At 38.6% G+C, this 15,552-nt stretch overlaps 1 protein-coding gene across 1 annotated transcript in view; it reads left to right on the top strand.

Moving 5' to 3' along the window:
* LOC145984107 (KICSTOR complex protein SZT2-like) overlaps positions 1–15,552 on the top strand; it is a 324,200-nt gene that overhangs the window by 71,857 nt on the left and 236,791 nt on the right. The window contains exons 7-8 of the mRNA XM_083117530.1: positions 258–516; positions 8,633–8,842. Coding sequence (XP_082973656.1) covers positions 258–516; positions 8,633–8,842 — 469 coding nt within the window. The remainder of the gene's footprint in view (positions 1–257; positions 517–8,632; positions 8,843–15,552) is intronic.

The following is a 15,552-nucleotide window of genomic DNA, read 5'->3' as shown; positions in this document are numbered from 1 at the left end:
ATACTTATGTATATGTGTAATGATTTATTTCATTCTTTGATTAATAAGTGTCACAGTGCTAGTCTTAATATATTTATCTTTTGTTTAGTCAGTTAATTGTAGTCATGCTGGTGTAAATTTTTCAACTGACATATTTTGTTCATGGAAGCTGAGTTAACATTTGGTTTGATACACAGTTTCCCTAAATTCCAATTTAATATGAAATGAAACTGTACATAATCTAATACTGTGATCCAACACTATTTTTTTTCCTGTAGGATTATTCTCAACCTCCTTTGTCTGCACAACAAGTTACAGAAGGGGATATGTTTTTGTACAACCAGAGCCCATCATCAGGGAGTAAAGGAATAGCTTGCATTGCTCTTGCTATAACTGATAGCCAAGGAAATCTTATTCATCACTCCCATTTTTCAAAGCCATCTCCATTTGCACATGAAAACATCATAGAAAAAGATAAGTTTTATGATGTAACTGCCAGCGATGTTTTCCAACCTGAAAACAATTCATCAGATTCAGGTAATTTCATCACTCTTCTACTGTCACCTACATACACAAGCATTTAGAATTAAACACACGACCATGAAAATAGGCAGCTGGGCAGAATTGCACTGGTGCCACATATGGGAAAAGCGAAGTGAGAGTGGGACAAAACTTGATGGTTCCCATGCACTGTGTGGCTGCATCAACCGGGCTGCATTGCCTAGTGCGAGCATCAGATTGATCTCTCTCTGGAGCACTTTTGTGTCATCCCTGACCTGACCAAATGCTGTCAGTTTGTATTACATTGAATCCAAAGACCATCTCTACAATGATATTTCATTCTCTTAAACATCCGAACACACAGGGTTGTGCTTCAATGTGGCAACAGCGTGAACTTCTGCCACTGCCTAATTTCATTGCCGTGCGTTTAGTTACTTTACTGAAACTATGCCACTCTAAATTCTAGGTCCAGTCCTGATTAGCCTATTTGTGGATAAAGTGGACTTAAAACACGAAACTCAATGAATCAATCAAAGCATAAACAGAAATTTAATAGCATAACTTACTTTAATTTGCATGGAAAACTGTTAAATGAAAGAAACTTACGTATATCAAAAAAAATAAAAAAATGCAAGATTTATAACATAACAATGAAAAATGAAACAAGGAAATGGAATCGCTGATCTTCATTAATGTAAAATCTATCAATATCATTTTGATAAACCTGACATGCATAACACACTTGTGTGAGCACATATGAGTGGGATTGCAATTGGAACTAATTTTACACACCAAGATTAAAAATGTGTAGTTCTGGTCATTTTATTTTTGCATATTGTAATGCACAATGGTTGTATGGGACAGTGCAGTTGGTTACTGTTGATCTGATGTCAGGGTAGGGATGTCTCTGGTGGCAACAGGTTGCTTGTTTCATATGATAATCACTGTAGCTAACTTGATTTTGGAACTTTTTCATCTTACTGGGAACATCATCATCATTATCATCATCCTTCGCCGTTTCCTGCCTCTGGTTGGGTTGGCATAGAAGTCAAGCCTCTACATTTTCCCCTGGTCTTCCACCACTCCTGTGTTTCCATGGTGTCCTCTTGTCCTCTTCTCCTAACACTCCACTATCTGCTCTTTCCACCAACATCTTGGTCTCCTCTTTGGCCTTACTCCCACTCCTTTTGCATTGTGAGCTATTACTGGTAGTCTTTATGCATCCATCCTCTTCGTGTGTCTGAACCATCTCATCTGTCCTGACACTTCACCACCCCCACTGTCTGTCAGATCTCCTCGTTTCTTATTCTATCCCTGCTAGTCTTCCCCAATATACTCCTTAAAAATTTCATCTCCACTGCCTGCATCTTTCTTTTGTGTCTCTCTGTCATTGTCCAAGTCTCTGCTCCATATGTAATTATTGGCACACAGTACATGTTATATATTACCTGTTTATATATTTTGATTCCCTAATTTGCAAATCTCTGTTTTGTGCCACATCTATACATGCCTAGTTAGATGCACAATTTGGTTAGGATAATACTATGGTGATTTTAATGAGAGGAGAAACGGGATACACTTCTTGAATTTTTGCAAAGGCATATTTCAAAGTCAGCAAAGGATCCCATCTTATCCCACTCTTATTCTGTCGATGCCGTGTTTTTGAAGATGCTTGCATCCACTATGCTTTCTTCAGGTAAATTCTTAATTGCAATAGTTCTTAGCCTTACTCAAGTTCCTCTTGAAAAAACTAAATTTGACAAAAACTCCATAATTGAATGGAACACAAAAATACTGTAAAAGGCTATCCCAGTGTTTCCCTTTATCAGTCTGCATGAGGTTCCTGGACTTCCATGCATAAGGAATTAGTTGTGCATGTACCTATGCAGAAAGCCACTGAAAGTCTTGGCTAGGGAGAGCCCAAGGTCAGTTGATACAGACACTGAAATGTTGTACAGTTGCATGATAACTGACTGCTGCCTTAGCAGGGAGCTGAAACAGGTAAACTTTTGATAGCTGCTTGTAGAGGGCGGACTTGAGCAGTGCTATTTTCATTTACTTAATTTGCATCATCACAAGAGAAAGATCAAGTGTGATGAAAAACCCTGTATATGCACAAAAGGTGGATGGAGGACTGTGGGGATAGCATTAAAAATAAATAAAAATACACAATCACCACAGACTGCTGATTGAATGCACACCTTAAATCTTTAAGAAGGTGTTTTGTTCAAAATTCAGCACAGTGCCTTGCACTAATGTAATCAGTAGATATTGGGAACATTTGCAAGTTCCTCTTGGACATTTGGTGTGAAACAGTTGTCTTTATTCAGCATATCATCTTTGTAGTGTGTCTGTTTTCATAGAGTAAATCACACTCATTATCATTGCCATTCTTGCTTTCTCAATCAGGATCTGCATCTGTATCATCAGTGTCAATGGTGATGTCAATGTGGTCTAGTCAGTCTGACTGCCAAAAGAGAGACCCGATTTCAATTCCCGGTGTGGGTGATCTAAGGTCGGAATTTTTCTGGCCTTTTCCCCCACATAAAGCAGCTCCGGGGCTCACCCAGCCTCAAATCAATGGGTATCTGGGTGCAACCAGGGGGGGGGGGTAAAGGCAACCAGAGCATGGTGCTGATCACATCACCAAAATGGCAAAGATCGAGAATGTGTGGGACCCTAACCCCCCTTCACCCAAAGTTGTGCCTTCAAGGCACGGTGGTGCTATATGCACAGGGAACTTTACCCTTAATTTTATAATCTGTGTCAACAATGAGGCCTTCCTCAACAGAATTCTCTTCATCACTCACTGAGCATTTGGTCAAACTCCATTATATTTCTCAGGAACAAGAAGAGTTTGTGAATTCTGTCACAACCCACATATTTGTTGACTCTTAGTCATTTTAACTAACAACAGCACTAACAACAAGGGGCCTTCCCAATGGCATAGTGGTAGCATCATTGCCTTGTAATCAAGAGGTCCTGGTGGAGGCACATGGTGGTTCAGTTCCCACTTAACATTTAGCAGGCAGGCAGTTGATATTTTGACCACACTGTAATTTCCGTTGAGGACGGATGGTGAATATATCAACCAGCACTAAGAGGCAGCAATTAATGTGCCATTTATTGAAAACTACACACAATATTTCAGTTCTGCCTTTTTTTGCTCATTAGTATGCATATGAAGGTATGACACACTTGAATTACAATTCAATATATCCATTGTTACTATTATTAACAATCGGAGATTTTAAATGTCCCTTGTTACCCCCAGAATATTATGGGATGGATTTATAAAAATGGCTATTTATGTATTAGATACTCAAATTACAAAACAATATAATCATTGTTAATCTTATTAACAAGCGGCATTTGAAAGAGTACAGTGAAACCCCGATTTTACATTCCCGCATTATATTTTTTCCCGCTTAATACGTTCATCCACTCAGGCCACGGAAAAAGACAGTGTTAAATAATAGGATGTTCACCTCGATCTTACGTTTGCTGTAACTCCCGTTTCCCACTTTATACATTTTCCGAGCCGTGAGGATGTCTTAAAATTTGGCAGAAACCTGTTCTGTTGACCACTCGACTTCTCCCTCCTTTTTCTTGCTTTCACAGCTATTCATTCACCATGCAACCTTGAACTTCCAGATGTTAGGCTTTCATGCGAGAGGAGGGAACAAGAAGGCATGGTTCAGTGAAAGGGCGGGAGGCAGGGCACAACTTGCATTTGTTGCACCTTCCTTGACGGACAGGAAGGGAAAACGGCACTTCTCGCAGTTCCAGCAAAGATACAATGGGCCGATTCTTCTGCCCCAGGATCAGACAACAAGCACACTGTTGCCAAACAGATGCTCACTAAATGGTGCCTTCCTTAGAATTTAGACAAAATGAAAGTTTGCCCTCCCCCCTCCGAGTGGAAAATTGACAACAGGACTCGATCACCATTCGCTTCTTTGCCCACACAGATTTACGAAAAATAGAAGTGAGAAGGGATCTTGTTTGTGAAAACTTTTCCTTTCTTCTTGTCTGCAGCGTTAAAATGAAAAAAAAAAAAAATAAATAAAAAAAATAAGAAGGGTTTGCCAACCTCCGCTATCCGATACTGAATAAGAGCTGCACTACTTCTTTAATGGGAAGTTGTTTAGATTCCTAAGGAAATACGATTGGATCTAGTCTATATTTCACTGTAATTATTTTTTTAATCTAAAGTTTTTTCACAAATCCTAAGTCATTTAGTCATCAGAATGAAGCTGAAAATGCATAAGCTAAAATTTTTTTTTTATTTTCTATAGGCAGATGAGCGATATTTTGCTCACTGACGGAAAAATATTCTTGGTAAATCAATTGTTTGGGGGAGGGGGGGGGTTCAAGTTCAGACACATGTATTATTCTGCTTGGGGCAGAGAACGGTTTGTTTTATGCAATTATGTGACTCGCATTTTTTACAGTGCCAGAGTCGGGAGAAATGAGTGCATAAATGAGGGGTGTGGCAATATTCTCTGGGAGCAGTATAATTTAGTGCACATCTTAATACCATTAAAATGCTTATTGGGCCAAAAGAGCATATATGTATTTACTTTTTCCTGTGGTCACTAGTCGGTAGGGCATCTGACTGCCACACTGGAAACCCAGGTTTGATTCCCAGGGTGGGTGATGGGGGATTAAGGTTGCCCAAGCATTGTGCTGATCACACCACCTCCAAATTGGTTGAGATCGAAGAATGGGGGGTGGGTGAAGGCAGCTAGAGAGTGGCGTTGATCACATCTCCCACACACCCCTATATATGCATCCCAGTATGGTGAAAAGTGCATGGGGAACTTTACCTTCAATTTTTCTCGTTTCCACGGAGGGGAAGAGGTCGCGTTTGACCTCCTCATGTCCCCTATGCTATCAGTATGGTATGGTATGTAATTACTAAAAAGTACCAAGTTTTTCTGCCCCAATTTTCTTGCTCGTGTGATAGAGACAACCAATTAGCTTAAAGGCGAAAAGCTATCATCCCTTCTCCTTTCCTCTGTGGTCTACAATTAAGCAGTTGCTCCTGGATACGTACATTGTACAAACATACTGTCTACAAGTAAGAAGAAAAAAAGTCACTCATCTTCCCCCACACGACCTCATTAATCTGCCACTGGTGTGCACGATTCAGCCTGTTTCTCTATCTTTTTTTTAATGCCTCTAGCTGAGTCGGAAATGTTGCTCGTATGTCGGTAGCATTGAGGTGACAGCATGGATAGCGTAAATCAGTGATCCTCTCCCCCTTCTTTCTTTCTGCAACTTGGCCAGGAATGAGCACACTTCTGATAAGGTTTTTGTTCAACAACTACATTGGAGCCGCTTCACCACCTGTTCGTCTTCACTTCCCCTCCCTCCCGTTACTGCTGGTTGGAGTGGCGTCTGAGAGCATCGAGCAGGCAGCCGGAGCCAGTGTTTTGTCTCGTGGCTCTAGAGCAATGACTCATCCATCCTAAAGGGAAGATAAATGGCATTGTTTTGAATCTCGCCTCAAAAGGTTGTTTTGCTTTTGAAGATTATGAAACATGAGCACCAGAAACAAAGTGATGAGTTAAAAGACAAGCTAATTTTGCACCTTAGAGTAGGATATGAATCATTCTACATGTCTCCACTGTAAACTGAATTCAGGGCACATTCATTACCATATATAAAGATGCTTCACATCCAACTATAAATGATCACCCCTACCTTCTTCCAATTACCCGAAACTTCTAAAACTAGCAACTAATTACCAGTTTACAGAGTAAATGAAGATTCCACACAATCAGAAGCATAAATTGAACCTAATAGGTGACAGATAGTAGCAGTCATCCACTGTCCCTAGCCTCGAAAATGGGTCACGTTAATCCATCACTGATTTTCACAGCAGGTCTTGCTTTTCCCCCCTTAGAAATTCATAATCATACTTCTCTGCCGTTGTGGAATTATTTTTGACACAATATACCCCCTAAAAGTCAATTGTGAAGTCATTTCTTACTGACACTTGAGTTTCACCCCTCCCCTATGCTTTCCCACTTTTTACGTTTCCCGCATTTTACGGTTTTTATTTACAGGCCCCTGAAAAATGTAAAATCGGGGTTCCACTGTACTTTGTTTCCATTTTGATACTACGGGATAAATATTATATGAAAGGCTATAACGCCTCGATCACTGCATTAATTTTCAAAAAATTAAATTTTACATGTAAGAATGAGTAAAGAGCAACATGGGACAATTAAAGGTCCAAGAGGGATGCAGGGGCTAATGCCCAAAGTTCAAAATTATGCAACATTTCCAAACACCATTATTTATGTTTATTTTTTCCAAAACTGAGACACAGGCATTACATATCCTCAAAGAGTGGTCTTTTGTTGTGCTTCCCTCCAAATTTGTTCCATCCAGCATCCACAGACCAATGCTAAAAGCAAAATTTCAATTATTGTTCCATAATCTGGCAACACTGCTGCTCTTCTGCATTATTCTTATTATTGTTTTTTAAGCTAAGAAATATCAGTTTGTTTTTAACAAAACTTTGCATGGTTGTAGGAATGTACCACTGCTACATAATACTACATTTTTCATTCACTTCGGTCTATTGGGGAAGGGACAGAGGCCTTTTTTTTTTTTAAAAAAAAAAATCAACTTTCTTCTTCCCTTAACACTAATTATTGGGAGGCACAATGAAAATATTTTACCTCCCCTAAAAGCCCTGTCTTCCAAGAAAGAAAACAAAACTGATTTCATTTCTTTATGACAATTTGTTTTTGAGCTACATTTTTTTTTCTGCAGCAAGTTTGAAAAGCATAAGCTTGAAAATGTCCCATCCTAAGAGGCTATATGGGCATGTGAGGCTCCGTCTCATAGAGGTTAACCTTTACTCGGCCAATGGGTCACATGTGACCCATAGAAAATATAGGCCCATCGTGCTGATTAAAAAGTTTATGTGCTTTTAGCACCTTCATACTTGTATGTGAGGTTGTAAACGCTGACAGATGTTCAGATAAAACTTTGAAATGTCATGTGGAAGAAAACACACCTACCCAGGAACCCCCTCCTCCCCCCCCCCCCAACTCCAAAATTACGTATGGAAGCTGGCACAAATTTTAAATTTGTACACTTATTTGACAAAAAATGTAATAACTCGTAGACCAACTTTCAATGAAAAAAATCATACAAATGGGGAGTTTGCCCCTCTTTCCCCGCTATTTTGGGAAGGAGAGGTAAACTTCAGCCTTATTTTCAAAGAATGGTCCTTTCTCATCCGAATGAAAGTCATTTCATGTTCCTGGGTGCATTACATTATCGAATATGTGAAAAAGTCCCAATTTTTATGATTTTTTTTCATTGAAAGTTGGAGGCCGCGGCCCACTTAACCCCTCTTATCGGCTTTGGCGTTTTGATTCCTGCACTGTTGCATGCCCTAATGTTCTAGCTGCAAAATAAAAGTTACCTGAAATAGATTGCTCAAATAGTCTCTGAGATATAACGTTTTTCTGAAATAAGTGTATAATTTAAAAATCACGTGCAAATGCGGCGGCCAGAGAGGAAATGTTTATCCAAATCGCCTGTCAGGTGAAAGTACAGTTGACAAGGGAAGGCCACCTGCTGGAATGTTCTAGAGAGAAAACAACTTTCTAATAATCTGAAGTAGACCTTGCTAGAATGTTGAAACGTTACATTTAGTTTATGTTTTGAAATAAAATAAATTTTCTGCTGTGGTCAGCATATTGTGTTTTTCATATCATGGAAACAATGCTTAATGGTGTAATAAAATGGTGTAATCAACTTGCAAGTTGATAAAACTTTCATTATTGACCATACAAATTAGAAATTTGATAATGTGAATTTATCAGTTCATTGAAAATCACTTTGATAATTTCTGTTAAGTGTACTTTTCCAATACAATAAAAATTTACAAGTTTGCAGAACACCAATAACATGTTCAATTTTTTTTAGATAACAGAATAAATCTTCATATTTTAAAAATGCAAGTTAATTATGTAACATTCATACAAAACTTGCATACAAAATAAAATCAATCTATTACATAATTCACTATTAAAATATTACAAATCATAGAAGGGAAATGTTTATAGATGTATGTATCATGCAGTTAATTTAAAACTGAAAGCATTGATTTCATTATTTTCAGATATAGCAGCATTAGTAGAGTTTCGTGTATGGAAGCAGGGAAGAGTTAATATTGAATCATTGACTCAAAAACTAAAAGGAGCAGTTTGTCATGCAACTTGGGACCTACTGATGGAATTTAGACTCTTGACTGCTCCATTGGCTGAAAATGTATCTGACATAACAGCTCTTAACTACATTAAAACTTCAGATTCAACAACTCCAACAATGGGTATGTATCCTTACAGTAGTATGTGTTTCTTCTTCTTTTGTGAGATTTAATTTCTTGTACAGAGCCTCCATCTATTTCTGCCTGTTGATTCGTACTTGCAATTGCTCACTCTAATAATTTCACCATATCTCCCTTCACTTTCTTCTACTATCCTTAAAATCTTCCTTGCATCCTATCATTGTTAATCTTTCAGTTAACAATTTTCTTTGGTGCTCTATCTGCTGCCATCTTGAATACTTGCTTCTATTACTACCACTGTATGAGCTTTATTTTTGTTAGCAGTATGACAGTTCAGCACTATATGTATTTCATTTGTGATTCCATGAAAACACCATTTGTTTAATACAGCCTTATTTTTATTATAATCTTATTAAAGCATATTTTATTAGCTTATCCTTCTATACATCTGATAATTTCTCCTATTGTTTGACCAAACAATTCTTAATCTTTCAAATTTTGCATTGTGCGAATTACTCACTTTTAGCAAATGTTAAAATAAAAAAATATATAAAAACCTAAATTTCTTACGACCAGTGAGTATCATCCCTCGAAAAATGCGACGTTTCGGGGGTCTTACCGCTCCCTTCTTCAGGCTTTCCTTTATACATTTTAGTGGTTTTTTTTTTTAAAGTAAGATGGTAAGGGATCAGGTCAATATATTTGAGCAAATACAAGTTTTATCAAAATTTGCTTTACCACTTCAACCTGCACCCTTTTCCTTGTTTGATACAACTTGACGCGGCATGGTGGTGATTTGTGCCTAAGGAAAGCCTGAAGAACGGGGCCGTAAGACTCCCGAAATATTGCATTTTTCGACGGATGATACTCCCTGGTCGTAAGTAATTTAGGTTTTTATATATTTTTTATATTTTTATTAATATAAAAATATTTTGACAAATTCTTAATCATTTAAAAGTTTACTATTTTCTTCTTTGTTTTTAAATATAATATTATATTTGTGAGAACACTTAAAATTTTTGAAGGCTTGCTACTTCATAATGGGATCTGTGCATTAATTTGCTTAGATCCTGATCTGAGAATCAGGCTGCACGTTTATGGATTCAGGTTAAGTAATTGAAGTGTCAGTCTTTGAGTCTTCTCTTCAGCTGAAAGATAATGTGTGTACAATATATTAATTAATGCAAGAAATTCCTGGAAAGGCATTAGAGCACATTTGCAACAAATTTGACCCTATGCACCGGTGGTCGGAAATCAATGAGTTTCGAGTTATTGCAGTTTGTAGATTTTCGTGACATATTCTGATTTGCGACCAAAAATTACTAATTGTGAAAAAAACGACTCCATACTGGGCACTTAATTGACACTTTGCCAACAGCTGATGAATGAGTGACTACTGAGAAAAAATTCATGCCCAAAATTCCCATACCCACAGAAAGAAACAGTCATTAGATCACACGTCATGAACAAATTTGAAAACTACCGTTTAAATCGAAGAGGATTACTCAAAAAAATGGTAACACACGTAGCGTAAAAATTACGGAAAAAAACTTCCTCATTACATAAGGTCTCCAAAAAGATGCAAATGTTGTCAACTGTCACAGGGGTTGGGGGAAAAAATCTGAATATAAAGCACAGAGCAAGTAGCAGATTTTTGTTTCTTTTCATTTACGTGAGTATTCCGGAATCTGTGGGAATACTATTCGAGGACACAACCCAGGCTCACTCTCTCGCTCAATTCCGTAATCAGTTACCTTCAACCATTGGGAGTTTGGACATCTCATTGTTAACTAAACGCTCACAACAGCTTCTGTGTCAAATGGCTGCTTTCAAAAATGCAGAATACACGGATATCTTGTATTGTTATGGGTTTTGTGATTGTGACGCCGCTACAGCACGAAGAGACTACCACAGGCATTTCCCTAACCGCCGTTTACCTGACGTGAGCGTGTTTGGTATGACATATCGGCACATTCCAGAAATGGGATTGGTTCAACGATGCCAAGGCGATGCTGGCAGACCACAAGTTCACGATCCTGTTGAAGAGGAGGAAATCTTACAGTGTTTTCGAGCAGACGGCACTACTCCAACAAGAGTTGTGGCAAGACAACTTTGCTTGACTCAATGGAAAGTCTGGTTCACTGTGCATACAGCACAACTGTATCAATACCATTACATGTCAGTGCATGTTATTGAGGAGAGAGATCCTGTCAGAAGGATGGATTTTTGTCGATTTTTACTAAATACCGACACTGAAGACCCCCATCATCTGACAAGAATTCTGTGGATGGACGAATCCAAATTTGACCACGATGGTATTATGAATTTTCATAATGCGCATTTTTGTGTCCCTAAGGGTCATAACCCAAGAAAATCTAAAGAAACCGCTCACCAGAGAAAATTCTTACTAAATGTGTGGATGGAATGACAATGATGTGATCAGGCCATTCTTTCTGCCACAAAACCTAAACGGCATTACATATGAAAACTTTCTAGGGGAAGAATTGACAACGCTGCTGGAGAATGTGCCTCTCGACACAAAAAGGGGTATGATTTACCAACATGATCGCTGCCCAGCCCACTATTTCCGGGGTGTGTAACAGTGGCCGTACGACAATTTACCCATGTGATGGATTGGTCGAAGCAACCCGACCCCCTGGCCAGCAAGGAGTCCGGATTTGATGCCATGCGACTTTTACATTTGGGGTCACATGAAAGAGTTAGTCTACAGTACACCAGTGGACTCCCAAGAAGAGTTGAGAGAGAGAATTGTGGCAGCTGCCACATACATAACAGACAGTGTGTCAATGCGAGTGACTGTGTCTGAGGTACGGCGTAGGCTGCATGCTTGCATACATAATTGGGGGAGGCAATTTGAAGAGGATTTGTAGTTTTTGTAACAGTTGATTCTCATTGTATCTAAAGATATCTGTTTGGTGGTGACGTGGAAATAGGGGGAAAAAGATCTGAATAAAAAGTGGAGAAGGTGTGTTTTACACCTTTTTGTAATGTGAAAAAAATTGTCGGTTTTGAAAAATAAATGAACAACAATGAGTGAAGTAATAATGTTATTTACTCTGATAAGCTTACTTTTCCTTTTTTTGCGTAAATTTTTCTCGCGATTGATTTCACCACCCGTCTGGTACATGCCTGATGAAGCCACCAGACGGGTGGCAAAATCGATCGCGAGAAAAATTTACGTGGAAAAATGAAAAGTAAGCTTATCAAAGTAAATTACAGTTAATTCTGACAACCTGGAATCATGAGATCACATAAGTTACCCCTCTGTAAAATTTCTACCAAATTGAAGAATATTTAGGGGTCGCTAGGATTGATCACTTTTAGGAGTAAGGTGAAAAGTAAGAGAAGAGCTGTTTTTTGTGTTAATGTATGAAAGAGAGTAAATGAAATCAAAATGTAGGAACTGAAATTGTCTATATTCTGCATTATTCATTGGGTTTTAATCTCCCAAAGTCATTGTCATCACATTAGATTTCAAAGCAACAGGAAATTGTTTTCTAGGTAGATCAATCAGCCGGTGGAGAAATTGTTTTTTTTTTTTCTCATCCTTTGTAACACTAGAGTTGAATTTTTGAATGAGAGCAATTCCAAGCTCTGCACAATCGTTAACAGCTTTCAGTTGACGAACCTGTTCTTGCATTTCAATATAAACTGCATCTGTAGGCCACTCTGTAGGATCCTTTACTAAAAATGATGCTGCCATTTCCCATCCGTCATTGAGTAACAAATCGAAAATAACAGTTGAGCGCTCTGTAATAAAAGACTGGAGTGGATGCTGGTGATTGAAAGTTTTTCCATCAAGTCTGTGCATAGCTTTTACTTTTGAATGTCGCTGAAGATTTTTCACCATTTCCCTTTTACACTCGTCACTAAGTCGCAAATCAAAAAAATAAAGTGCAACTAAATATTCAGAAAAAATACCAGAGGTGGCGACGAAATGCTGCAATCTTATGATTAGGGTAATCTTTAATCTGTTCAAGGATATTGGTGTTGTTAAAGGGGGCTCTTGCAGCTATGGGAGCTTCATTCCAGTAATGACCATACACAAGACTTACAAATAGGCATACTTCTGCGACACCGTTTTTCTCTGCTGTGGTAAGAATGAACTGTTCCTGGAACATGTAAACTTTAAGGCAATAGATTGCCTTCGCCATCCAACGAGCTTGATGAAATGCACCTGGCACATGAAACTTAACTTTGGTTGTATCTGGCTTTCCGAGAAATATCTGACACAGGCTTAGAAGTTCGAGGTAGTCGTCTCTAGGCTGTTGCAGTTTCATAGCATCGGTGTAGTAGTTATGCATTTCATGATGGAGTTTAAGGAGGTGCTCAGTATTAAACAAGTTGTCATGAATGAAGAGTCTGGTCAAAATTTCAACCTCAAAATTAAGCAATATTCCTTCACATGAGAAATCACAAAACATGAACATAAATACAATATACCGGTATAGAAAGTGTCAGTTGTTCACTAAATGTTTCTGAAAACGTTTAAAAAATAACTGGTTATGACAAAAATTATTTTCTGTTATATTCTCATATTGGCTAAAAGTATTGAGTGGTGATTTCTTAGTTTATTTTACTTACAAATCCTATCGACCTCTAAATATGCTTCGAATGGGCTAGTTTTTGGCATACACGCTTCTTTTTGATAAAGGAACAAAAACAAGCTTGTGGAAAGTATGTGCTAAAACTTTTTTTTTTACCCATAGGAAATGGACCACCCTAGTGTGCACTTTAGTTTCACATCCGGAAGTGTTAAATACTCGCACCCGTTTTTGCCTACATAATGATGCTTAATATGAGGCCTATGAAGAAAGTAACACACGTTTTGGAATAAAAAGAAGACAAGTGAAAGTAGACATTTTTTATTATGTACATTTTGAAGTGACACTCTTACACTACTTTTCGACATAGTCGCCGTACAAGTTTAGGCACTTATCATAGCGATGAACAAGCTTACAAAGTCCATTGTCATAAAAAGTTTGCGCCTGCGACTTCAACCATTTCTGCACACCAGCCTGAAGGTCTGCGTCGTCATCAAAGCGCTGCATTGCTAACCAGGTCTTCATGTGGGGAAACAAGTGGTAGTCACTTGGTTCAAGATCCAGGCTATATTGCGGATGGTCGAAAACCTCCCAATGATAGGCCTGTAAAAGTTCCTGCGTCTGGTTGTCTGAGTGCAGGCAGCATTGTCATGAAACAGCAGGACTTTTGCACTCAGTTTTCCTTGACGTTTGTTTTGAATTGCTCTTCGCAACTTCTGTAATGTTTCACAATATTTGTCAGCTGTAATTTTTGCACCACATTCCAAAAACTCGACTAGAAGTACACATTCCCTATCCCAAAACACAGTAGCCATACGTTTTCTTGCAGACATGGTTTGCAAGCATTTTCTTGTTTTTTTTTGGTGAACTGGTGTGTCTCCACTCCATGGACTGTTTTTTTGTTTCACAATTAATGTGCTTAACCCAAAGTCTCGTCCCCAGTAACAATGTGATCAATAAAGGAGGATCTTTGTTAGAGGCCTCAAGGAATTTCAAGGTGGCTACCATCGACTGAGTTTTGTGTTCCTCTGTCAAAATTTTCAGAACCCATCTTGCACAAAACTTATGGTAGCCTAACTTTTAGGTCACAACTTCATGCAATATGCTCTGTGAAATTTGTGGAAACTGAAACAAGAGCTCTGTTATCGTAAAACAGCGATTTTTATTAATCTTGTTATTGATTTTTGCTACCAGTTCATCTGTCACAATGCTCGGTCTCCCACTTTGCTCTTCATCATGAACGTTTGTGCGGCCATCTTTAAACATGAGGCACCAATACCTCACTCCACTTTCACTCATCATATTTGGTCTAGGAATTAATTCGTGCGGTTGTTACGCACACATTGAAGCTGTAGTTCAAACACAAAATACATAAATATAAATATAAAATATTGTCCATCGCGAGCCACCACTTTTGCCCATCTGTCAGGCAAGTTACGGATTCCTTGCAAAAAAGTCCTCATCCTTTGAAGCGATCCAGTCAGAGACCCATTTTTCGATATCTTCTGAAGAAGTGAACCGCTGTCCAATCAAATCGTTATTCATGCAATCGAACAAGTAGTAGTCTGAAGGAGCAACGTCTGGTGAATACGGCGGGTGGGGTAAAACTTTCCATCCGACATTTTCTAAATAGGTTTTGACCAGTTTTGCGACATGTGGGCGAGCGTTATCATGTTGAAAAATAAGTTTATCATGTCTGTTCTCCCATTTTGGTCGTTTCCTGGCCAGAGCTTGCTTCAAACGCATTAATTGTCGTCAATAACGTTCTCCATTAATAGTTTCACCCGGTTGCAGCAGCTCATAGTACACCACACCTTTCATATCCCACCATATGCACAGCATAACCTTTGCACAGTGAATATCTCGTTTCGGTTGTGATGGACCTGGTTCACCTGGCTTCACCCAGGCCTTTTTTCGTTTGGGGTTCTCGTAATGGATCCACTTCTCATCGCCAGTAACAATGCGATGCAAAAACCCCTTTCTTTTCTGTCTTTGAAGCAGCAATTCGCAAATGGTTTTTTGTCCTTCAACGTCTGTCTTTCAATTCATGTGGAACCCAATGTGACATCTTTTGAATCATTCCCATGGCTTTGAGGCATTTGGAAACTGTTGTTTGATCAACGCCTAATGCTTCTGCAAGTTCTTCCTGCGTTTGACACGAATCCTGATGGAGCAATGCTCTCAATT

Source organism: Lepisma saccharinum, chromosome 2, assembly GCF_977018435.1.
Source record: "Lepisma saccharinum chromosome 2, izLepSacc3.1, whole genome shotgun sequence".
NCBI lineage: Eukaryota > Metazoa > Arthropoda > Insecta > Zygentoma > Lepismatidae > Lepisma > Lepisma saccharinum.
This window is presented reverse-complemented; position numbering and strand designations above follow the sequence as displayed.